The 26,462-nt window shown below is 36.5% G+C and overlaps 1 protein-coding gene across 3 annotated transcripts in view; it reads right to left on the reverse strand.

Moving 5' to 3' along the window:
• Positions 1-26,462, reverse strand: part of R3HCC1L (R3H domain and coiled-coil containing 1 like) — an 87,740-nt gene that overhangs the window by 20,957 nt on the left and 40,321 nt on the right. For all 3 annotated transcript variants that reach the window (XM_080823126.1, XM_080823125.1, XM_080823127.1), the window contains one exon: positions 9,180-10,993. In XM_080823126.1, coding sequence (XP_080679252.1) covers positions 9,180-10,979 — 1,800 coding nt within the window. In that variant the 5' untranslated portion in view covers positions 10,980-10,993. The remainder of the gene's footprint in view (positions 1-9,179; positions 10,994-26,462) is intronic.

The following is a 26,462-nucleotide window of genomic DNA, read 5'->3' on the forward strand; positions in this document are numbered from 1 at the left end:
CTTGTTTATTTACAAAGCATAAGTGAAATATGAGTATTCCTTCATAGGCATAACCAGCTTCCATATTCAGCTAAATTAAAATCATCTTCCCCAAAGTGATGGTTTTAAGACTTAAAGCCTAATAGTCTGGTCTTGAAAACAAGTCTGTAAAATAGTACCTGACTTGCTATGACTTAATTGCCTTGATCCCTTTTTGTAGAGGAAAAAAAAGGGTGGGAAGAGTAGGTCAATCAGGCATGGATCCTTGAGCTTTTTATTTTTTGTTGTCTTTTGTTTGATCCTTGGTTCTTCAAGGATCAAAAAGATCTTTTCTTCAAAAAGAAAAATAAAAAGTTACAAAGTTACCAGCCAGTTACTCTCTACAGACAAAAAACAAAAATATGCTACATTACTTTGGAATAAAGTCATATTTATATCTCTGTCAGATGAGCATGTCAGATGGCTGCTATTATTATCCTGATTACAAAGATGGAGGATTGCATCACCGAGAGACTAAAGGATATCCTTAAGATTACAAATCAAATTACTGACAGAGTTTGAATCATAACTCAGGTCTCCTGACTGCTAGTCTAGTATTCCTTCCATAACATGATGAAAAGGTCTTTCAGTGAACACAATCAGAAACAGTGCTGTATTAATGTTCAAGACAACTAATTCTCTCTGATTATGGATTTATGGATATAAACTATTCTAGGAAGAAGGAAGGGAAGGGCAAAAGGAGAAAAGGAGGGAGGGAGAAAGGGAAGATCAATGGCAAAACTAAAAAGATAGTACAAGGTTGCCGATTTCTTTCTAGTTGTATATTCTAGATAGCATAAGGAGCATAAATTAAACTATCCAAAACACTGCCGTGACCATGTCATTCCTTTGATCAAAAATTTTCAGTGGCTGTACTTAAAGCTCTCATAATTTGGCCCCAACCAGAATAACAGCCTCTCAAAGACATCCATGTCCTAACTTCCCTTAACCTGTGATTATGGTACATATGGCAAAGGAGAACTGAGGTAGCAGATGGAATTAAGGTTGCTAATCAGCTGACTTTAAATCGGGGAGATTATCCTGGATTATCAGAGTGGACCCAGTTATAACCACAAAGGTTCTTAAAAGCAGAACTCAGAGGAAAACTCAGAGTCAGAGTGATGATATTAGCAAGACTCAGGGGCCCCGAGCCAAAGAATATGGGCAGCCTCCAAGAAGTTGAAAAAGCAAGACAATAAGTTCTCCCCAAGAGCCTCTGGAAAGGAATAGAGCCTTGCCAACACCTTAATTAATTATCCCAGTGAGACCCATTTTAGACTTCCGACCTCTAGAACTGTAAGTTAATAAATTTGTGTTGTTTTAAGAAACTATTTTGTGGTAATTTATTACACAGCAATAGTATACTAATATACCTTTCTAGCTTTATCTCATGTCATCCCTTAAAATATGCTAAATTCCAACCAAAGAGTAATATTCACCATGCCTCAACACATCTTACTTCCTCCTCCCTATTGCTTTGGTCTTATTACTTCACAAGTGCTAACGTCTGTCAGTTTGCACATCTCAAAATATCACACCATTCTCCAAGGACATACTCAAATACCACCTCTTCTGTGATTCCTCCCCTAAACACCCCAAAGCATGGATAATCTAACTCGTCCTCTACCCTTCTACAGTTTACTTCATCTACATTTACTTCATCTGTACTACTTTTGAAATACTCATTACACAAGACCTTACATTAGAGCTGGACCTGGCTCTTCCTTCCACCTCATCCTGAGCACCTAACCACTCACCCAACACACATTTAATGTATGTTCAGCATACATTACAAAAAGAACTTGAATTGCAATATGTAATAAAGTTGTATGAATTATAATAAACCACTTTAAACTATAGGTATGTCTGTAACAAATTTAAACATGGGGGCATAAGTTAAAGGGAAAAGGACAACAAAGACTTGACCACAAGTTGGTGGTATAACATGATAACATGATTTACAGAATTAACCCATACAGTCAATTCTCAATTACATAGGCTAGGGTATCCAAGTTCTTTGTTTCTTTCTATTTTTCTCGTCCGCTTATATCTTATGGCTACATAACTGCTTATTAACTCACTTTCTGTTGAAGAAAATCAATTTAAAACGTCATTATTTACTATAAACCTTGATAAATGGAAAGATTTCATTGGAGAACAGGTTAAAGCTATAAACAAAAACATAAAATTTAATTCTATCTAAGGTATGCCATATCACAGAAAGTTGAGAGTAATAGCCAAGAATTTTTCGTGTTGGTCTACAGTATTGTGAATAGACCAAAAGCTAGAATTAAAATGTTTTACCCATTTAACGTCTCCTCTTTGGCAGACAGGGAAATAACACCATTTATTTTAAAAAAAAAAAAAAAGGTATTTCAAGTTTTTTCAAATTTCTCATAACCCAAATTCAAAAACATCCAAAAGGAGTTCCCTAAAAAGGTAATGCCATTAAAGTATTACAGCATAAATATTTATATGCTATGCAGCATAAGTGATAGCTTCTAGCCCTCTTCTGTACTATTCTGGACTTACATCCTTTTCAACAGAAGGATAAATTTAGACTTTTAAACTCTAACATTTTATATAGTAAGTGTAAGAGGAGAAAATGTCCCCAGTGGAATTCTCTACCCACAAATAAAATTATCTACTCTATCTAGGGTATGCCCCCACTGACCTTACCAGGAAACCACAGCTGGAAAGGCAAACTTTGGCTTCATAAATTTTGTAACAAGAATGGGTAGAATCCCCTGTAAGGTGCATCTACAGATTTCTCTAGAATAGGTATAAGCAATATCTCAATACCTCTGGTTATCCTCAGTGGGAGAAAGCCATGGCCACAGCTTTGGATTAAGGCATAATTAAAGAGAAGAAGGGGGGTGGGGATGAACAAGGAAGCAGAAAAGGAGAAGGGCTAAAGGAAATAAGAGAAAAGCTACAACAGTGAGACATGTATGACAGCCCAGCAATTGGTTCAGATGATCATTTACTGACCCCAGTGTCAGAGGTTAAATTTGAAGAGCTCTAATTCTCTCCCATGGATGGTAATGTATGACACATGAATATATGGGCAAAGATCAAGCGAACATCCTGAACCGACATGGACCTGGTTCCTGTTCAGACTGTACATACGTTAACATGGCAGACTGGCGTTGGTGTCCTTGACAAGATGCTAAACCGATCCACCAAACAGATTTAATTAATAGTCAAGAGAAGCGCTGAGAAGGCAGGGAGACGTCTCTATTTCCTCCTCTTCCCAGCATGACTGGAAAGATTAGATGGAGAGATGCCGATGATGATGCAGAAAGCTCAAAGACCAGACTACCCAAGAACAGGAGACTGCTAGAGGTCTGAATCTTCCCAAACTATCCCTGACAGCTCGACTCAGGTACTGTTATGATCATCAGTGACAATGGCTGCCCACAAATCCTAAGAAACACTGCAAAACAGATAAATGTAGCATTCACTACCATTCCACTTCTTGATTTCTCTAGTCCCTGATTATGCTCCCTTCAACTACCTAAGATCCTACATCGTATCTATGCCAGTTCTCCCAAATAAAAATTTCTTCCTTGTTTATTACTTTAGAGAGTATTAGCCCTTGCCTATTTGTCCCCATCAGGCAATACATATGTGCTTCTGACCTTCAAACTGCAGACTCAGACCCACTGCTTTAAGAAATGAGTCAGTCTTGTCCTGGGCAGGCAATATAAGAGCATGACCCATCATCTGAAGGATGAGAAACACAGTCTTCGTGCATCAAGCCTAGGATCCAGCACGCCTGGGCATCCTCTTGGCTTTTCTTCAACAGTCTCAGTTTTGGGTCAATTCACACAAATGATCTGTACATGGCTGCTGACTAGCACTTAATTTCCCTCTGTCCCGCAGGCATTACTGCTAATTTATACCTCCTCATACCCCATCCCCAGATTCATAACACAAAACAGTCTGAATTTAAATATATTTTGACTGCTGGCTACCCACTTCAGGAGTCAGGCCTACAGCTGGGACCCTCTCTTCCTTTCTAGCACTCCCTCCCAAAGCCCAGCAACAGAGTATTCAATGTGCCATACAAGAAATTTCTGATACAAATGACTACATTAATTCAAATCAAAGTGTAGATGAGTTTAATTCTTGTTAACCAAACTCTTTAACAGAAATGAACTAAAAAATTCATTAAAAATTTTTAAAAATTTAAAAATTTTTAAAATCTTTGTGATAAAGCTGTTAGTATGTTTTTCTCCTGACTGGGGTAGAGTGTACACTCTGGTTCTCTTTGCCAACCCTACCATTTCCCCTCCCTGCTACTGTCACTGAACAGGGAATAAATTAAATGGAATAAACATTACGAGTCATATCGCTACTCCTACCCCACCTGCCCCAACTATATCCCACATATACATGTCATGGAGCTCACTAAAGCAAAAGCACTGCCAGGGACAGAGTACTGCACACCAGGAATCTCCCGAGCTGCAGACAAGAATGCCTCCTTGTACGGACAATAGAGGCCTAGAACTGTTTACCTCTCTTTAGTTCTGAAAAAGCATCAGAAATTAAATGCTGTTGGTGTGAACGCAGATTAAGAGGAAAAAAATTTATGTAACAAACCTAATGAAGCTCAGGTGGGAGATTTTTTTCATTTTAGGAGATGTTTGGTTTAGAAATAAACTATGAGCAATGGTATCCCCTTAATATTCCCTCTCTTTCTGTATGAACCAGAGATCCAATCATCATCCACTAGTGGACTGAACAACAAATAAGAGTACTTAATTCAACCAGATTCTTCACTGGATGTCCCAAGTGACTGCATTCAAATATACGGCATCTAGAATCCTCACTTAGGCAGCCAATGACCTATTAATTCAGACATTTTAATAAAAATATTAAATATAAGTCTGCTAAAATGAGTTGCAACTAATAATAAAAGGTGCTGTGAAAATAAAAATTAAAATAGAAATAAAACAGTGAAGGAGTCATATGGGAACCCTAAACTTTTCACTCAGTTTTTTTCTATAAACCTAAAACCACTCAAAAAAAAAGAAAATCTATCAATTTTAAGAAACAGAAAAGGAAAATAGAAATTGGGAACATAACGACAATCTAAATGGAGCTTCAAATCTTGTTTAATTCTACGGCCTCAATAACATGCAACGGTGTCAACCAGTCTAGCCCTCAGGGATCTCATCCTCTGTTGACGCCACTCTCTAGATCACCCATCAGAAAGTCAAACTTAGGACATCTCTCATAAAGTGGTTTTATATTAACTATCCTTCAGATTGTTATATGACTATCTAATCACATGGTTACATCCTGTTTCTCCAAATTAAAAAAAAAAAAAAAACCCACCTTAGATAAAGCTGAGAAAAAAGCTGGCATGTAACACAGTGCCTTTAGAATGGAAGCAACAGGGGCGCCTGGGTGGCTCAGCCATTAAGCATCTGCCTTCGGCTCAGGTCATGATCCCAGAGTCCTGGGATTGAGCCCCACATCAGGCTCCCTGCTCAGCAGGAAGCCTGCTTCTCCCTCTCCCACTCCCTCTGCTTCTGCTCTCTGACAAATAAATAAATAAGATCTTTTAAAGAATAAATAAATAAAATAAAACAGAAGTGATAATAACCATATATACCTAGCTATTTACAATTTACAGTTTCTCAAACTCTAAGTACTTGATCTTTCCATTTAACTGCAAAGTGATGAAGTACCAACTATTAATGAAGTCCCTAGGGGATGGGATATGAAGGACTTTCCTCCCTTCCTTCTTCATATAATTTGCTTTCAGCGATGGAATTTTGAGGTTTTCCTTTTGTTTTTGGGCTTCCTACTTAAATTCAGAGAGCATTGTTCCCAAAGTCTGTATAGGAAGAGCACATAAATGTTGAGTCAGTATACACAAAGGAAGATAGTTTGGGATGGCTGGTGTTCCTTTACTCTTCTCTTTTCCATGACTGTAACATTGTTAGTAGCCTTCTGTAGGAAAAGGAGACTCCTACCTAAATCAAGACTAGAAATGACCAGTTTCAAATGACCAGTGAAAGGACCAGATGCCACAGTCTATCAAAATCAATGTTACGTTGCTGGTATCTTACTAACCCTCCTACCAATCAATAGATTTGCAGATCACTATAGGAGGCAGAAGGAGCTATGGACGTTTTTTTGTTTTTGTTTTTAAAGATTTTATGTCTTTATTTATTTGACACAGAGAAATCACAAGGAGGCAGAGGCAGGCAGAGGGAGAGGGGGAGGCAGGCTCCCCACTGAGCAGAGAGCCCAAGGACCCTGAGACCACGACCCAAGCTGAAGGCAGAGGCTTAACCCACTGAACCACCCAGGTGCCCCAGCTATGGACATTTTATCTAGACAAGAGTAATTCTTGTGTTCTCGTACCAGATCTCAGAGGGTTAGGAGAAGTCAGGCCAATATCTTTCTCTTTATCAATTACCAACTTAAACTTCTGGGCATCCCAAACCACGGCTTAAGGAGAGTAAGTGTGATCTTTAGAGGCTCATCAAGAAGGGCAGTTCCAGGAATTCAGGAATGACCTATCTATGCTCTCTACCCACTCACGCAGTTTTAGAAGTTCAGATGTTGCAGGAAACTGCTTCACATGCCAATGGCTGCCACACCCTGCTCCACAGCATACCTCCCTGCCCATCAGAAGTATTAGACATACCTCCACGTGCAGCCATTGTCAACAAAGAAACAGGCCCGCTGGGAAAAGAGCCAAAAAATCATTGGCTGGAAAATTTTCAAGACCGGCAGACATTCTGGTTTAGCCTTTAATAAAGTATGTTTGGAGCAATATAAATAATAAATTAAGAGTAACAGTCACTAGAGGGCTATTAATGTTACTGGATTTGTGGCATCTTTTAATAACATTATTATTACATCTCCTAAAACTCAAAGCACAGGAGACCATAATTTGTGGAGCTGGAGCTGCTACTTGCTTTCTCAATCCATTTCCTTCCCTTGTACTCCCATCACCCCTATACCTCAACACAGACCCCCCCCCCCCCGGCAAGCACCAACCCATTATGTGATATCCAAACACAACCCCCAAGAACTGGCTGTCTTTAGCTTAAAACATTACTCCATTTTCTAGCCATTCCCAGCTTTAGGTCATGCAAGTAATATAGCCAAGTAATTTGGCTATATTACTATGTGCCTCGGAACACTGAGTGATTGCCTACATTCTTTTGCACCTATTCTAAAAAGCATTAAGATCTGAAAAACAGTTGCACACATGAACCCTCCTCCCCTGTTAGAGAAGCCGTATCCCTAAGCTACCACCATAGAGAATCCAAATTCCAGCAGCAGTGAAGTTTTGACAGCCCCTGGAGTCCACCCTAAAAAATCACAGAGCTCCAACTCTACCCTATCACCTACATCCATTCAATAAATACTTACTGAGTCCCAGCATGTGTAAAAGGCTCTGTGTGCCATGCCCTTCTTTCATAGGAAGCTATTCCTTCTCTCCTATGCATAACTGTGTTCTCTACCCCTCAGGTAATCCCTTTGCCATCCCTGAGACCTTCTTCCAATGATGGGATCCTTAATAACTTCTCTACATTCACTTACCTTCCCACATTACTAGTATTTTTTAACCTAATTTGGGTCTAAAACCTCTGCTGAACAGTGTTCTTCTTTCTAGTTAACGGTTGGACAGCCATCTCCAGTTACCACACTCACATTCTGATACCTATTTACGTTGGTCTATTACCTTTTGAGCAACGGTTCTCACCTTATGTGCATCAGAATCACCTGGAAAACACATAAATATAGACCGCTGGGCTAAAGAGTTTGCATTTCTAACAAGTTCCCAGGTGACACTCATGCTGCTGGTCCAGGGACCACACTTAGGGAAGCACTGCCTTTGAGAATCTGATGAAAGCTATGAAAAATTCCACATACACATAACATTTTGCATGCAATTTCAAGGGGTTTGTGGATGCCCACTCACAAATATCTTCTGCTCTGTATTTTTTACGAAGGATGTTTAGGACGACTTGCCCATAAGGCATGCTAACCATGGTACAGGCGCGCATGCAGACACCTAAAATTGACGAGGAACTGCTTGGTATTAGAAAGTCAGTTCTGTCCAATGGCCTGTCCCCTCTGTAGTCTCACGTGTTTCTTCACATCCGTGTGATCGTTTTTTGGTACTTCTGGTTTAATTCTCAGAAACAAAAGCACTACTCACTTATTTAAAAGGCTCTTCGGAATCACTCAAAAGTATTTTATAGGTAAAGACGTGGTTTGGTAGAAAGAACATAAACACTGGATTGAGAGAACTAAATTGAAATTTTGATTATGCCTTTCCTAAAAGTATGACCACTAAGCTTCAATTTCCTCATTTATAAAATTGGGGACTTCACCAGGAAATTCTTTTTTCTCCTTCCAGACAAAGGTTATGTGAACCCGCTATAAGGAATGAAGGGGAAAGTGGTTCTACTATTTAAAACCAATGATTTGTTATTTGTGGTAAGGAATTTGAATATTGGATGTAGAGTGAATGTCTAAATTAAGAAAATGAAAAGAATTAAATAATTTCTAAATGTCTTCAAACCCAACATTTTGTATTTATGAACTCTAACCGACATGGCATTATTCACTTATATTTTCTATATGTACTCAACAACCATTTACACATTAATTTAACTCAGCATAAACTACATAAAAACAATCAAACTTCCTTTATTTTACCCTTCCCTTCTCTACTTCCTTCCCTCCACAGTGTCTAACAACATTGCAACATTTCCCGGAAAAACACAATAAATATAAATAATAATAAGTTATTCTCCTCCCTCAAACAGCCTGTGTAAAATATATCTTGTCAAAGTAGAAAATCCCTTTTGAAGAAGTTTCCCTCTGTATTCCCTCAACAGATAGCCAGAACCCATTAACTGCATCCCTAATCTACTCAGTAAGATCTCTTAGGACTTGGCTATTATAAATACAGCTCCATTCGGTATGTTTTACTTGGCAAGATCTACCAGGCATTCTCTTCTCAATCTACAATCCTATTTGTTTATCACAGGAAGCCTCACTGGATGTAGTATGAGTGAATATATGAGTGTGCACAAATGTCTATCAAAATTACCCCCAAAATATCAGGCTCTATGAATCTATAAATCATGTAAACACCGAGCAGCTTCTACCAAACAGACCTCTTGTAGAAGACGTGGATCCAGGCAGTCACCATCATCATTAAACAAAGACTCCCAGCTCTCCTCAGTAGCAGCACTTTCCTCCACACGAGCCATTTCCGTTGCTTTCGGTTCTATGGATGTTTCCATAGATACAGGTTCTATATCAGGAAAGGATACACCAAATTCCATATTCTCTGAGTCATCTTCCTCTTTTGTTTTGAACTCTTCAGCAGTTTTTAGTTCGTGCAATGCCTCTCTTGTATCACCAGTACAATCCAGATCATTGCCCAAGGCACTGTCTGAAAGTACTTTTGTCCCATTTAATGTACTGAGTTCAGAGTCCAAAAAAGTGTTACAATTACTACCAGCAATCTTCTTTATAGGTAAGGAGGAAGCACAATCTGACAAGCTCTCTATCAACTTTCCTGTTGACTCTGTGAATCCAGAGGAAATACTCTCAGGGTGAGTATCTGAGCAAGCAGTCAGGCTGCTGGAATTTTCCACATCATTCCCACATCTAGCTACATGAAGAGGGGCTGTATCTGCACTCATTTCTAAGTATTTTGAGAAACTACCTGTGCTACTGCAGACCTCATCAGCTGTTCTAACTGCAACTACACAAGGGCTGTCCATAGTTATTTGATCAGATGGGACATCTGTAATGTCCATCTTACATGCTTTATTGGTAATGTCACCTACACTCTTCGACTCATCTGTATCCATTTCATGAGCAAGGAGAGCTGTATCAGAAGGTTCATACTTTACACATAAGTCATCAGCAGTGCTGTCATTCTCCTCACATTCTCTAATCACTGTAGGATCAAAAATGCCATTTACGCTCTCTAATTTGCTGACTATAGTCGTTTTATGAGAGATGTTATCTAGAGTCTCAGGAATGGAATCTATACCTCTCTGACCCAAGATGAAATCTGTATTGTTCACTACCTCACTAACATTCTCAGCTTCAAAGTCTACACAAGTTTGGTCAGTGACACCATCTGGACTTCCAGGAACAGAAATAGCAGTGATGCCTCCATTACTGGGAGTCGACATTCCACATGATGTTTCCATGCTTTGTTGTACAATTCCAGAATCAGAATTCAGTTTTACAGGTACTATCATACTCTCAGGTTTCAACACACAATTAAAAACTCTAGGAAACTGGGATAGTATCTCCACAACTTTGGCATCAGTTTCAATTCTGCTTTCTAAACCTCTGCCTTCAAATGTTTTGCCACTTAATTCATGCCTACTGACATCACAGAATTCCACATTTCGGAATGGTTTGTTTAGAACCTGGGCCTCATTCATTTCTGAACAAGACCGAGATAGAAGCAATTTCCCAGGTCCCGTTACATCTGTGGCTTCAACCTCCAAACATGCCACCTCCTTTGGTTTAAAATGTCTTTGTAAAGGTATACTAAGTATCCCAGGATTTGGGACACTCTCCTGATGTTCTTGGCATAATGTTTCTTTGGATTCTGTAGTTTGCCTCTTAACACAAATCCTATCTTTCTTTCTTTCTTGAAGGCACACGTCTTTTCTTAATTTTGTTGAAAATTTCTTTCCTTCTCTACGGTTGTGCTCCTTTTTATCGGGATTAATGCTTAGTCTCTGAGTCTCAGATTTGTCTCTAAAGAACTCCTTCTGGAAGAAACAATCCTCTTTTTGTTCTTTCACCACCGAGCTAAGTGGACCACAGCTTTTTTCCTCATCACCTGACTTGAGCAGCACTACACTCCTTCGAGCTTTAGGTACATAAAGTGCCATGTCAGGCCTTCTGACTCGAACTCTGCATCTCTCTGCTGCTTGCTGCATGGTACCACCTCAATCTGCAAGAAGAGAGAATAATTCAATTACCAAAAACTAATTACAATGTATTGAGCCAAAAGATTTTTAAAGGCTAGGTAGAGGGCCTACTAATCCATCCTACAGAAACAGAAACGCTCAAGTTAAAAGAAAGCAAAACCTGCCATAAAGTAATTAATGCAACTAAGGAAAGTAAATTCCAAAATAAATCATGAGCCCATGAATTTTATTATCCATATATCCTCCTTCTTCATATTCCCAAAATCCTTTATCTCTACATCCCAAGTCCTTACTACCTTTTTAACAAGTAGCTTTATCTTGGTTAAATAAAACGATTATTCAAAAAGTGACTGCCAGCTATTAAGTACTCATAAAACACTATTACCTCCCTATTGCTAGAGACCAGAACTTACACTGAAAAGTATATGCAAGGAGGAGCCCTAAAAACACATTAGTTCAACATAAATGTATACATATAAGTAAGATTTTTAAAAATAACTCGAATGTAGGTGAGCAAATGAGACAACTAATCCAGGACTGCCTTCTAGAAGATGTTTACTATTTAATAAAATGATCTACTATAAATTTTTCTTCTAGTAGCAATAAAAAACAGCATCAGCAGGAAGAAGGAGAGTGGAGACCGAGCACTGGGATGAGAGGGGCACCTGGGTGGCTCAGTTGGTTAAGCGACTGCCTTCAACTCAGGGCATGATCCTGGAGTCCCGGGATCGAGTCCCACATCAGGCTACCTGCTCAGCAGAGAGTCTGCTTTTCCCTCTGACCGTCCCCCTTCTTGTGCTCTCTCTCTCAAATAAATAAATAAAATCTTAAAAAAAAAAAGAAAGAAATGGGATAAGACAATTCACATTAGTAATTGCTTGACAACCTCCACCATGGCTGGTCAATAGAAATTAACAAAGGGAAAAAATTTAACAAGTGGTTAAATAAACCTAAATCTACTATAAGAAAAATACAAGAGAATGTGCCAGTCAACTTCATATTGAGTTCTTTTAATCTTCAAAATAAAACTATGAAGTATTAGTGTATCCACAACGAAGAGAATAAGGAGGTGCACTACATAGCAAAGAAACATCCTTATACACTCAGAAGTACTTACTGTTAAGAGTTCACCATACACGTCAAAGCAAATAGATAACAAGAGAGAAACTATTTCCAGATCCCTAATTTCTCACCTGATCCAGAATACTTGCTCAGTGAAAATGCTGGGCTCTCACAGCACAGGCTTTTTTCTTTTCAGCCCAGGTATATACCATGACCCTGACCATCAAGTGCTCCCAGGAATTCTCCTGTCCCTTTTCTCTTCTGGTATCTTCATTATTATCTAACCCACAATTCATGATGGATTTTCTTTTTATCTTTCCAATTGTGGGTGAACAGAACTTTAACATTTAGACATGCCAGGATTTTGAAAAATGCCTACTTTTCAAAAACAGAAGTACTGAAGTGTATTTCATTGGTGGAGATCCCACAGACATCATGTGTCTTGATCTCAGCAAAGCATCTGACAATATACATCATGATGAACTTCTGCATATAAGACGGAAAATGTAGGCTACTTAATAGAACTAGTAGCACCCACAGCAAAAAATAATAGGTAAAAGAGAACTTAGGATTATTTGAAGGTGATCTGTGTCCCTGTAGCCCTTTGAAATTCAACATTTTAAATAACAATTTGAATATAAACACTGCTTATCAAACCTGCAACTGACATAAAGTCAATATGATTAATAAATACCAAAAATGGTAAAATTACAATTTAATATAATTTCTACAATCTGGAATGCTGTGCTGAAAGCAATAGGAATAAATACAAAGATCTACTTTGATTTAAAAAGAAATTAAACAACCCAACACTTGACTTGTGTATAATTTGCACAAAAAAAGATTTAAAGACTTCACAATCTTAGATTACAGAGCTCAGAAAAAATACCACACAAAATACGGTTAATGGAACTAAATAGGGGCACCTGGGTGGCTCAGTGGGTTAAAGCCTCTGCCTTCAGCTCAGGTCATGATCCCAGGGTTCTGGGATCCAGCCTTGCATCAGGCTCTCTGCTCAGCAGGGAGACTGCTTCCCTTCCTCTCTCTCTCTCTCTGCCTACCTCTCTGCCTACTTGTGATCTCTGTCAAATAAATAAATAAAATCTTAAAAAAAAAAAAAAAGGAACTAAATAAAGGTATACTTCTTGCCCAAAGAGGTCTAAATGGAAACATCCAAACTACCTTTATACCTGAAGGGCTGGTTGTTCTACAGAGGAGATAAATGTTCTCTTCTGTGTTTCTCAGAAGTCAGTACCAGAACCAACTGGTAGAAATTAAAGGAACACATAGGTTAGGTCAATATACAGAACTCTAAGAGCTCTCCAGCACTATTACCAGGTAATGAGCTCCGTCTCTATAGTCTGGATGACTGACTGATAAACTAGAGAAAAGAATTTCTATCTGTAAATGGGACTGGATTTATTTTAAGCATTCTTTGAACTTGAAATTCTATGATTCTATTTCTGTTCTACAGTAGACATATAATCAAAGGCTTCAAATTTAAAATTATTTGTGCTATAGCTAATGACTTTTAAAACTCAACATGCCCACATGTCATGATATGATTTCCTAAAGCTGAAAAAAAGCATAATAAATTTATACCATCCACTTCTTACCAACACACCGAACTCAATTATGCCATGGCCAGTAATGTGCTGAAACATGTTTAGCAACCAGCTAAATACATATCCACACATAATTCCAAGTACTGGTTGATATTTTCACTTACATCAATGATATTAACAATGTAACATCGTTGCTAAAGTGGATAATCATTTTTGAATTGCAAAATAAATTCTCAAATTTTTGAGCTATGTACAATGTAATAGCTAAAGACATGACACCTTTAAGTTTGCATTATTAACATTTTCTCCATCACCTTACATCTAGACAAGCAATAAACAATAAATCAAGCCCTGATTTATGGCATTTGCCTAACTCTATGATGTAAATATTCCCACCACAGCTAATTTCAAGCTATCACTGTAACATCACTGAAAACAGAGCTGGGAAAAGACACACAGTAGCACACCATGATACAGTATTTCAACCTAAAGATACAATATTAATAAATAGCTTCAAGAACATAAATCATAATAAAATACAGTGAAATAATTAGGAAGTGATAAATTTTAAGTATCTACTACCTTTTTATACATGCGATTTATTTAACAAGCTATGTAATTTAATTTTTAATGATGGCTGTGTTTAATAATCAGTTTGCATAATTCCTAAAATTTTAATAGTCAGCTCTCAGGCCAGTAAGAGATTCTCCAATATACCACTGGCTAAAACAATTCTTTCATAATAACACAGACCTACAAAAAAAGAGGAGCATCCCCATCTTGTGGACTTTCAAGATAATGCCAATTCAGTTTAAAGCCGTGGTGTGTTTTTGTGAACTTTTGCAACTATAGGCACGAAAGGCATTCAACAAGGGGAGAAGAGGTGTCTGTCATAAACAATTAAAAAAAAATAACTTAGATTAAAAATTTCCCACTCAGTATTTACTAATAGCACTTGATGTTTTATTTCTCTCTTTAACATGGTTTTAACTTTTTTACAACATTCCACATGCTTTTATTGGTCCAGTTTCCTTCTTAACTGAAGTGGAGAATTAGTTATTTGGGGTATATTTTGCAGTCAACCTATTCTGGAATGGCCATCAGCATGCAATTCTGTTTAAAGTTATATTATCTAAAAGAGATAAAGATTCATCTGTTATAATGATGGGCAGCTAACTGCTAACATATACCTTTAAAATATTTTAGGTCAAACCATCTTTTTCTATACTATACTTCTGAACACTGGGATCATATGTGAGAACCTGTCCAATTACTTCTATGGTTTCAAATATTCCTTGAGAAAAAAAAATTCCTTGAGAAAAAATAATCAGTAATTTCCTCAAGTCTCCACCCCATCTTCATGAGTAAGTGAGCTAGCACAAAACAAATCAGGCTCTTACATCTTTGTAAGAGAATTTTAATGCTGTTTGTCCATGTTTGGCATATAAAACATATGGATCCCTCTTCAATCAACAATAGAGAATACTGGCACTTAGGGCATTCATTGGCTAATTCAACCATGAACTGATTTGATCCAGTACTTACCAATGGCTCACTTGGGAAATCTAATATTTGAGAGAAACTGCCTAATGGGCATGTTGACTATTCATTCTTCGAGAACAAATTAAGCACTATCACTTTGTTAGCTCATTAAAATGCATCATAACAACAGCATATATTTTGCCTTTTTACTTGGAAATAATTTCATATTCACAAATAAGTTACAGAAGTAAATATACTACAGAGAGCACCTGTACATCTCTTACCTGTATTTATCTACTGGTAATTTTACCCCATTTGCTTATCATTTGCAATCGTGCATGTTTCTACTCTCTACACACACACACACGAATTTTTTTCTAAACTTTCTGAGGGCAAAGTATAGACAACATGGCCCTTTATCTCCAAATACTTCAGAGTATATTTTCTATAAGCAGGCATATTATACAGTTAACAATGTCAAGAAATTTAACATGGAAGTTCTATCAAATCAAACACAGGTATTCCAATTTTGTTGGCTGATCCAGTAATGTCCTTTAAAGCATATTTCCCTCTCCAGTAATGGATCCAGTTTAGAATCAGGTAATGCATTTATTTACATCTCTTTAGCCTCCTACCTCCTAGAATGTTTCCAAAGCCTATCACTGTATTTTATGACACTGACATTTTGGAAAATTGCTCCCCCTCCTACCCTTTTTTAAATAGAACATCCCTCATTTAAGGTTTGTCTGACATTTCTCATGATTAGATTGAGGTTATACATTTTCACCCATATTAGGTCATATATTCTCAGAATAGTACACAGAGGGTCAAATGTCCTTCTCAGGGCATCACATCTGGAGGCACATGATTCCCATCTGTCCTTCACTGGTGACTTTATTTTGATTATCTGTGGTCAAGGTATTGTCCAATTTCTCTACTGAGTAATTACTGTGTATTTTCTCCCTTTCAACCAAAAGCAGTCTGTGGGGTAACCCTCCAAGAGCACGTGAAAATCCTGTTCCTCATTAAAGGATTTAGCATCCCTAGATTTAGCATCCACTAATGATTCTAATCTGATCCAATCTTTATTATGATGGTTGCAAAATGATCTTCCAAACTCTGAAAGCCCCTTCACATTTACTAGTCAATCCTTGGCTTTTTTCCTGAAAGCAGAAGTAACCACGTATCTTCACTCACCACAAAAGCTAAGATTTCCCAAGTTAAAATTCAATGTTAAAATCTGTTTTCACAGTTGGTAGATAGAGGAAATGTTGCAGATCAAAAGTATTGTCATCTTACCCCACCTCACATGTATGAAAAAGGGGAAAAGACATGTCACTCAGATAAAGTTAACATAATCCCTTTATTAGGTGTAGCAAACATGTCCCTTTCTGCTCTTTTCCAGAAGATACCAGAATTAAGCCGGGTGTACAAACACAATGATTAATTCATCCCAGAAGTCTGGTAATATTTATTTCTCTGCTCCTTTTTAAAGTCATCTCAAATTCCTTTGGGAAGGAGGCAAGGCACAATCAATTCATGTATGTTAACTAAACAGAAAAAGGATCTTCTCGGTATCATTTCCGTATCATTAATTTCTGCTCTCAGCTCTCATCTTTATTATTTTCTTCCTTCAATTTTCTTTGGGACAATTCTGTTCTTCTTTGATTAACTTCCCGAGTTAGTGACTTAATTAGCTATATTCTAAAGTTTCTGTTGTTGCTGTTATTACTTATGTATTACAAAAATTTTCAAACATATATAAAGAGAAAACATTTATAATGACTATCAAATACCCATCCCTCAGCTTCAAATCATGCCCAGTGTTTCATTTTATCTGTGCACATGTTCCCAAATATTTCATTTCATCCTTAAGTATCTCAGTATCTATCTTTAAAAGATTAAGACTTTTTTTTTTAAACAAAATCATAATACCAATATACACCTTAAAATGGGGGGGATAATTCCTTATATCATCACATTTCCAGTGCCCAAATTTTGCCAACAGCCTGCCTTTTTTGAACACTTGGTTTGTTAAAATCAGGATCCAAAAAGATCTATATGCTGTCTTTTAATTTATAGGTGCCTGTCAATCTGTTTTTATTTTCCTATCTTGCCATTCATTTGTTAAAGAAACTGGGCTATTTGTCCTATAGAATTTCCCATATTCTGGAGTTTGCTGATTACATTCTTGCAGTATTGTTCAATAAATTCTTATATATAGTCTCTGTATTTCCTATAAAGTAGCGGTTGATCTAGAGGCTTGACAAGATTTGGGTTTAATTTTTTTATAGCAAAAATATGTCTTAAATGGTGCAATGAACTTCCTATCACATCACATCGGAAAGCTATAATATCTGATTGTCTCCATTTTGTAATGTTAACATTGATCAATGGGTTCATGTATTGTCAGCCTGAACCATTCACCATAAAGCTTTGTATCAGACTGTCACCCAATGGTTTCAGCAATCCCTGATGAATAGTGCCAAGTATACTATTTCATCAGGGTTTACAAAATTATGACATTCTAGCTATTGTTCTTTTTGTATTTATTAGCTGAAATTCTTTTATAATGAACTTTCATCAACTATTTTGTGACTCTGAGATAGTTTATATGGGTAACACAGAATACTTTACCAGCTTCTGAATGAACTGGTTCCATGGCATCTTTCAAAGGTGACCAATATTTTGTTGATTATAACTTAATGTGTTTCAATCCACTGCAATATTCTTCTTGAAGCTCAAACTATCTTGGCCAATGGCAGCCCCATCAGAGGGCCCTTTTTACATAATCTCAAATTGTCTCTTGACAAGAGAGTTAGTCAAACTGTGAAAAGAAGTTTCTTCTTTTCCTTTTTTTATGACAAGATGTCCTACTATGGCCTACCTAGAGCTGGAATCAGCCACATTTTTCAAGAAGCCCTAGTTCATTTTAATAAAAAATAGTATTTTAAAACTACAGTCTGGGCACTAACATGAGTTTACTGCTACTGGGTTGGTCATTGTGTCTAAGCCCTTTTAGATCTCAAAAGCTTTTTGATCCCCAGAAAGGATAATAAAAATACCTATTTCTATGCTTTTTCTGTCTCCTAAGTTATTCAGAAGTATCTGCCAATATATCTATTTTATTTTTAAGTTGATTTCCAACTTAATTACATTGTGATCAAAATGAGATCAATTCTTCAAAATTTGTTGATTTTGTTTTATGGTCCAGTAAAAGGTCAATTTTGGTAAATGTCTCATCTGTGCCTAAAAATAATGTATCCCTACTAAACTTTGGGGTGCTATGTGTGTAATCATTAATCAAATGTACCGAAGTATTATTCAAATGGTAACCTTACTTATTTTCTGTCCACTTAATTAATCATGGGTATTGTGTGTGTGTTCACTAAATCATGTTTATTAAAGCATTGTTCAAATCATATCCTTACTTATTATCTGCTGGCTTAATCACTGAGATATATATATAAAGTAGCTGTTTATGGATTTAATGGTTTCTCTGTTTCTGTATGTTATTTTTTTATATTTTTATATAATTTTTGATGTTATCACTTATATTTAGAATTATTCTTCTTTCCTGGTAAATTGTTACTTTTACCATTATGCAGCAAGTCCTACTAAAGTGGTTTTTGTCTAAAAATATAACTATGTAACTTTCATTGGTATCATGAGGTATCTTGCCTTTTTACCTTTTTTTATTTTTTTGCCTTTTTACTTTCAACTTGCCTCACCATGTTTTAGGTTTGTCCTTTGCAAAACGAATACAACTTAACAGTGCATTCTTTACCCACTCTGTCAATGTCAGTCTTTTAATTGAGAATTTAGTCCATTTGTATTTATTGCAATTATGGATACATCTGGAAGTATTTCTACCTTTTTATTTTGTGCTTCCTTTTCATTTATCCTACTTTTTATAATTTTCTTATTTTCTTGCTTTCTTTAAGGCTGATCAAGTTTGCTTTTTTTTTCTACTGTTCAAAAGGCTTTAAAATCTTATTTCTAGTCCATTAGTGTTTTAACATGAGTGCTTATCTAAATATCTAAAGTTAACCATTATTTGTATTTGTCTCCTACACAATCTTACTATGCTTTTTTATTTCACGATGCCTTCCATATGTACTCTTAGTTTTTGTTTGAAAATATCTTTACACTGCTCCCATCCTTTAATGGATTTTGACTTTCATTGTTACTGTTAAGAAATGTGTTGTCAGTCTGTCATAGTTTGTAGGTAATCTCTGTTTACTCTCAAGATGTTCTTAGTCTCTTAGGTATTTGGTGTTCAAGAGACTACTATGCATTTAAGTGTGTGTTTAGTATTATTTTTCTCCTAGAACAAACTATGCTTCTTGATTTGAGTATTTTAGCTCTGAGTCTTTTTACCAATTCTATTCATTCAAGTCAATACCTTCAGATCCACCTTCCCCATCACTAGTTTTCTCTTCAAATTTGCCTGTTCTGTATTTTATCTTATCCAGTTCTTAAATTTGAATGACTAAGGTTTTGTCACAGAAGTCATATTTACCTCCTATCACCTCCCTAATCCCCCCCTGGTCTTATGTCTTTTTAATAGCTGTGTTGATGTTGTTCTGATATTTGTTTTCTTCTTTTATCTTTAATCATTTTTAAACATTTCCATTTTATTTTTAAATGTTAATTATATTTATTATAATTGTGGCATTTACTTTTTCTTTTATTAATTTTTATTATAATACCAAATATTTATTATTAAACAGTTCTACTTTCAAAATTCTTGAGGATTTAATTCTGCTGTGTTTTGTATCACTAACTTTTGCTTAAGGAACGGTCTTTCGTCGTCGTCTTCTCTAACTTTGGGTCAGTGAGCTCAACACCAGTGGGGCTTTATCTATGGGAATTTAATAAGTGAGACTACAAGTGTTCCTTTATGGACTGGTTCTACATTAATGCCAATTTTAAGACTGAGGTTTTCTGGACCATTCAGTAAGTATAACTACGAAACACCAACCACAGCAGCTACAAAAAATCTCAGGGACCTTTTCCACTTCACTCGGAATCCAGGTGAAAACAGAAAAGCTTCTTAATTTCTTTCTGTAACCCTAATTTTTTTTTCTAGTCTACCCTCTGAGTGGGGTACAACCTTTTGAGTATTAAGGCTTCAAGGGGTAAACTCAGTTTCTAACTCATCTCTCCTAAGCCCAGTGGCTCCACTCCTATTTCCCACATGGCTATTACAATCTAAGCTTCTTAGTTCTCAAGAACAGCAACAACAGCAAAATAAAAAATAAACAAAAACTGTAAACAATCTAAACTGGAGTAACTCCTTAAAAGTATGGTCCATTCATAAATGGACCTATATCCAAAACATAATACTAAGTTAAAAAAGAAAATTATAATCTAATCATTTTTTCTTTTGTGGGTGTGTGTGCATGTATGTGTGCATGTGAGCGCACACATACATAGTGAACAGTCAATACAGGCTGTGTTTCCCGGGTTAGAATCCCAGCCCCACACTTAATTAGCCCTTTCCTTGGACAAATAACTTTACTGGGGCAAAAGTTACCACTCTAAGCCTTAGTTTACTCAGAGGATAATAACAGACTTATTTCACAGGCACACGGAACAGATTAAATAAAATGATCCACGTATACAAATTTGCCAGTCATGGTAAAGTCTCCATGAAAGTTAGCTATTATTTAAATAGGTAGTTGAGTTCCTTAAGTTACAAGTTCGCAGAGAGAATCAAAACCCCTTATAACAATATTCAAAATGTGCCTTGATCACCTATAAAACCCATTTCTACCTAACACTAACACCTACTCCAACTATGTATCCTGGTTTTGTCTACCACTATCTCACGAAAAGTCTCATGTTGTAAACATTCCATAATTCAAAGTAAACACAATCCAACTCAGTTGTAAAGTGAAAATACAAATCTTGAAAAAATGTAGAATTTCATGAAGCGAAAGATGCTTCATGAACCAAAGCGAAGGATGCTATTAGACTATCACACAATTTTAGTGGAAAAATTATACCAAAATATATCATTCTTTGTTAAAGGACAGCCATAATGAAAACCTAAATTTTATTAAATATGTGGTAAAATAAATGTTTTTATTTTAGAAAACTGTCACTACCAAATCTTTTTTTCATTACTTTAAGAGGTATTTTCAAAGTAGCAATTTTCTCACTTAGAACTTCTCATAAATGTGTATTTCTTTTTTTTTTAAAGATTTTATTTATTTATTTGATAGAAAGAGAGAGAGCACAGGTAGTCAGAGAAGCATGCAGAGAGAGGGGGAAGCAGGCTCCCTGCTGAGCAGAGAGCCCAATGTGGGACTCCATCCCAGGACTCTGAGATTACAACCTGGGCCGAAGGCAGAGGCTTAACCCAGTGAACTACCCACTCGCCCCTCATAAATGTATATTTCTAAGGGGAGAATATCATCTAAACTGTCAAAAGTGGTTACCCCTTGGAAAGCAGAAAGCGACAGATGAAAAAATTGAGGATTAATTATCTTTTCATACACATACCTTAAAAGTGTTTGAATTTGTTACAGTAATTACATTTTTTTGTAATTAAAAACAAAATCCCTAAAATTTAAAGATACGCTGTTGTTTTTGTGTAAGAGGCCATTACCATGAATTGCTGTAGGAGAAAGCAAAGATAATGAAAATTGATAAACAGATCTTTATTGGACAAAAGTACTCCAAGTAGGAAAATGATGAATGGAGAAAAGAGCGACCTTCTTTAATATACTTGACAGTATAATAAAACAAGTGGCATATAAATTACTTGATGTTGGAAAGATACCCTCAAATGTTGCAGAATGCTGAGCCAACTTCTACTTTCTGGTCTAAGAATGATCTAGAACAACATTGTCCAATACATAACCACTAGCCACATGTAGATATTGAGCATTTGAAAAGTGGCCAGTCTAAATTGAGATTTGCTATGAATGTAAAATACCCCTTGAATTTCAAAGGCCTGGCACCCCCCAAAATATAAAAAGAAAATATCTCACTAATATTTTTAAATTTATATACGTTGAAATGATACTATTTTGAATATAATGAGTTAAATAAAACACATTAATATTAACTTCATCTGTTTATTTTTATATTTTTAAATGTGACTACTACAGAATTTACAATTACAGATGAGGCTTATATTTGTGGGCTGTGCTATATATTTAATGCAACAGCACTAGTCTACAATCTTGCCGTAACTGTAAAACCACAATAACAGTCTCTTTCCTCTTGTGTCTTACCTGTTTCAGAATTTTCCACTTACAACAAAGTAATACACCAAACCAAGAAATCAGCTAAAACATAAATGTGTAGATAAGCTCATTATCTCTGCACATATGAAATACTTTAACGTTCTGTAAGTTCACAATGATCAAAAAAAAAAAGCATCAAAAGAAGTAAAGTCTACTTATATTTCACAAATCAGAAAATAAGACTGATTAAACAACATTAACTATATGGTAAAAGTTATCCTCAACTCAAATTTCGGTGCATTTTTTCCATATATGTTTAAAACTGTCAAGGGGCCTGGATTTAGAATTATTTCTTTACATAATAATAAAGCTTCCTTTGTGTTGTTATTCTATCAAGAGCATTCTTATTCTCACTGGTCTACTTACAAACTGGCAAAACTAAGAAATGCCAAAATCTTTCAGTTCAATATCATGTATGTCCATTTGTAAGAAATAAAGATATCTTAAAAGTAAATTTAAATAATGTTTATAATAAAAAGTAATATGCAAAGTATATTAAGTGACACAAGTAAACTAACAGATTTCTGAGCACTAAAATAATGATATACTTTTAAATTCTAGCCATCCCCTCAGAAAGATTCAGTGCTCTTCCGTCCCCCGTCTCACAGCAGGGTGAATGGAATCACTGTTAACCCAGTTATCACACCCGCAACCTGGAAGTCATTATCCCTGACATTTCAATCAGTTACCAAGCCCTGTTCATTCTACTTCTACACTGTTTCCAGTAATTTTCTAAAATACAAATTAGATTTGGCCGTTTCCTTGTACAAAACTGTTCCGTGGTTCCTTACCACATACACACTGTCGAGTATCCTGTGCAGCATATTTGCCCCATGTGCTCTAACTTCACTGAGACCCCTAGAACTACCTATCTGCCTAGTTTCATCTCCAGCTACTCCTAATTTCAGACTTTATATTCCATCAATTCCAACTCCTGGCATGACCAGAAACATGCCCAGCTGCCTTCTCCCATCTCTGTGGTTTAAGACTTAAAACCTTCTCTGTTGGATGCTTGCCTAATGGTCACCTGTCTCTCAATTCTCACCTTAAAGGTTACCGCCTCTGCAACTTCATCACTGACTCTCCCTGATACGCTCTCGTACTACCAGTAAGTTCCCACTATACACCTTTACCTATACCTTTATCAAAGCAATTACCATATTGCTTTTACAGTTAGGTTGATCAGACCAAACTTTTGCATATCTGGCTCTCTTCTAAAAATCAAGTTCCTTCAGTGTAGGGCTAATGTCTTTCTATCTTTGTGTCTACAATGTCACAACAGTACATGTGACACTAAACGAATACCTGTCCAATCATGGCAAGTGATACATCTTGACAGATGATGCTTCCCTAACCTCCAGTTGAGATCTGGGGCCCCATACATGTATGTATTCATTCCACAAACATTTATTGAAAACCTATTATGTGACAAGTCCCGCCTTAGGCACCGGGAACACAATAAACAAAACAAAGTCTCTGGCCTCATGGAGCTTACACTGTAGTAGCGGAGATAAGAAATAAACGTTTAACCTAGATGTCCATCAACAGATGAATGGATAAAGAAGAGGTGGTATATATATACAATGGAATACTATGCAGCCATCAAAAGAAATGAAATTTTGCCATTTGTGACGACGTGGATGGAACTAGAGGGTATTATGCCTAGCGAAATAAGTCAATCAGAGAAAGACAACTATCATATGATCTCCCTGATATGAGAAAGTCAAGAAGCAACATGGGGATTTGGGAGGTAGGAAAAGAATAAATGAAACAAGATGGGATTGGGAGGGAGACAAACCATAAGAGACTCTCAATCTCACAGAACAAACTGAGGGTTGCCAGGGGGAAGGGGGTAAAGAGAGGGTGGTGGGGTTATGGACATTGGGGAGGGTATGTGCTATGGTGAGTGCTATGAAGTGTGTAAACCTGGCGATTCACGGACCTGTACCCCTGGGGCTAATAATGCATTATATGTTAATAAAAAATAATTAATTAATTAAAAAAAGAAATAAATGTTTAAACATTTAACGTCTGATGCTGATAAATGCAATGAAGTAAAATGGCAGGGACACAGATATAGAGTGATGGGGTCTGTGGCTATTTTAGAAGGCAAAACCATACAGTAAAGCAAAGAAGACCACTCTGAGGAGTTAATAACTGAGCTGATACTTGAACTGAGTCAGTGAGTCACACGAATTATCTAGGGAAAAGAGAAATTCTAGGAAAAAAGAAGAGCAAGCGCAAAAGCACTGAGACAAGACAAGCTTGAAACATTCAAGGTATAACAAGAAAACAGGTATAGTAACAATAAAGTAAGAACACTCTAAGATAGCTAAAGGCCAAAACAAGTAGGGGCTCACAGGCCAAGGCAAGAGCTTTGGAATTTATTTTGAACATGTTGAAAATCACTAAAAGGTTTCAGCAAGAGAATGACACAATCTGACTCACCTTTGCTAAAGATCATTCTGGCAGAAATGTGAGGAACTGACTATAAAGGTAAGAGCAGAAGAAGGAAAATCTGTTAAAAAAAAAAAAAAAGTCTAATAACTAATAGGCATGCAGCATGTCTCCTTCAACAGAGGAGGTCACAAGAAGTGGCCAGAGTAATGATACATACGGAAAGCAAAGCTAACAAAGGCTTGGTGGAATGACTGTATGGGATGTGAAGGGGAAAGAGGAGTCACTTGGAGAGTTTGGTCTGATCAACCCTGGTGAAGACAGTTACATTTACTAAGCTACAGAAGACTGGGGGAAGGAAATAGGAAAAGAGAAATCAAGAGTTGTGATTTGGACATTTTAAATCTGAATGCTTGTTGGTCATCCTATATAGTTGCTAAGGAAGCAACTGGAAATAGAAGTCTAAAGCTCAGGGGAGGTGCAAGAATTGGGAGATAAAATTTTGCAAGTCACTGTCATAAGGATTCAAGCCAAGGAACGAGGTAAGACTACCACCTAGGGAGTGACAGAGAAAAAAGGCCAGGGGGATTGAGTCATGGGGGAAAACTATGACCTTTAGATGTCAGGAAGAGGAGATGTGGCCAGCAAAGGAGAATGAAGAAGAAAACAGGAGGAACAGAAGCATGTAGTATCCCAGAGGCCAAGTGAAACGCAAGGGCTGTGTTAAGTAGAATATAATATTATGAAGAGCTCAATTATTCACCTCAGGACAGCTAAAGTACTGTGAGCCTCAGTATTTATACATAAATCAAGCTCACATATTCAACATCTTTCTTAAAAGTTATTTGTACCTTAGTAAAGTTCAGGATTACGAAATCAGTTCCTCAGTCGCTTGAATTCACTCACTAATACCTAAATTCTGCTTTTTCAGCAATGGACATATATAACTTTGGAGTACTGGGTCATGATCTTGGGAATGCAGCAGTTAAAACCCATTTATATACTTGTATAGAGTACTCAGTGTTCTGATATCAAAGTTAGATTACAAAGTTCTTTTACTTGGTCACTATGGGCTACTACCTGAGGAATGAAGTCTCCAAATTAAAAAAAAAAGAGGGTTTTTTTTCAGACAGGTTACCTTTTTTATAAAGATAATAGATGGCTCAAAGAAAGGTCCGTGATAGAGGGAAAATCTCATTTCAAGAAAAAAAATAATAAAGTATAAAACTAACTAAAAAAGTAAAGTTTTTCTGGTATTTTCCTTAATGCAAAAACATTACACAATAAACCCCCAAATAAAAAAGCTGTATTCTCACCTTACAAAGATGATAACTATTAACATATTGCTATATGTTCTCCCGGGCCTTTTTGTATTTTTTTAAAAGCTTTGTGAGTGAGACTTATCAGCATAGATTCCTGTTAGGCTTTCTAAGCCAGTTTTTTCAAATTTTTTCTTACACTCCAACTAAAGACATTTCACATCATGACACAGTAGACTCACACACATAGATGAGACTGAAACAAATTCCATAAAACACCCTTACTATTTGCACTGGTCTTATTTTCTAGTCTATTTTATTTTACTTTAATTTAAAAAATTGTAGTCTTATCATAATTTGAAATCAGTTTATTCACTAAGTTGTTTTACTTGACTGACTTTGAAAAATACTAAAGAGCATATTCATGTCAGAAATTTTCACAGCAGGCATAGAAAACATTCTCTGTTT

The sequence above is a fragment of the Martes martes genome, assembly GCF_963455335.1.
Source record: "Martes martes genome assembly, chromosome: 14".
NCBI classification, from domain to species: domain Eukaryota; kingdom Metazoa; phylum Chordata; class Mammalia; order Carnivora; family Mustelidae; genus Martes; species Martes martes.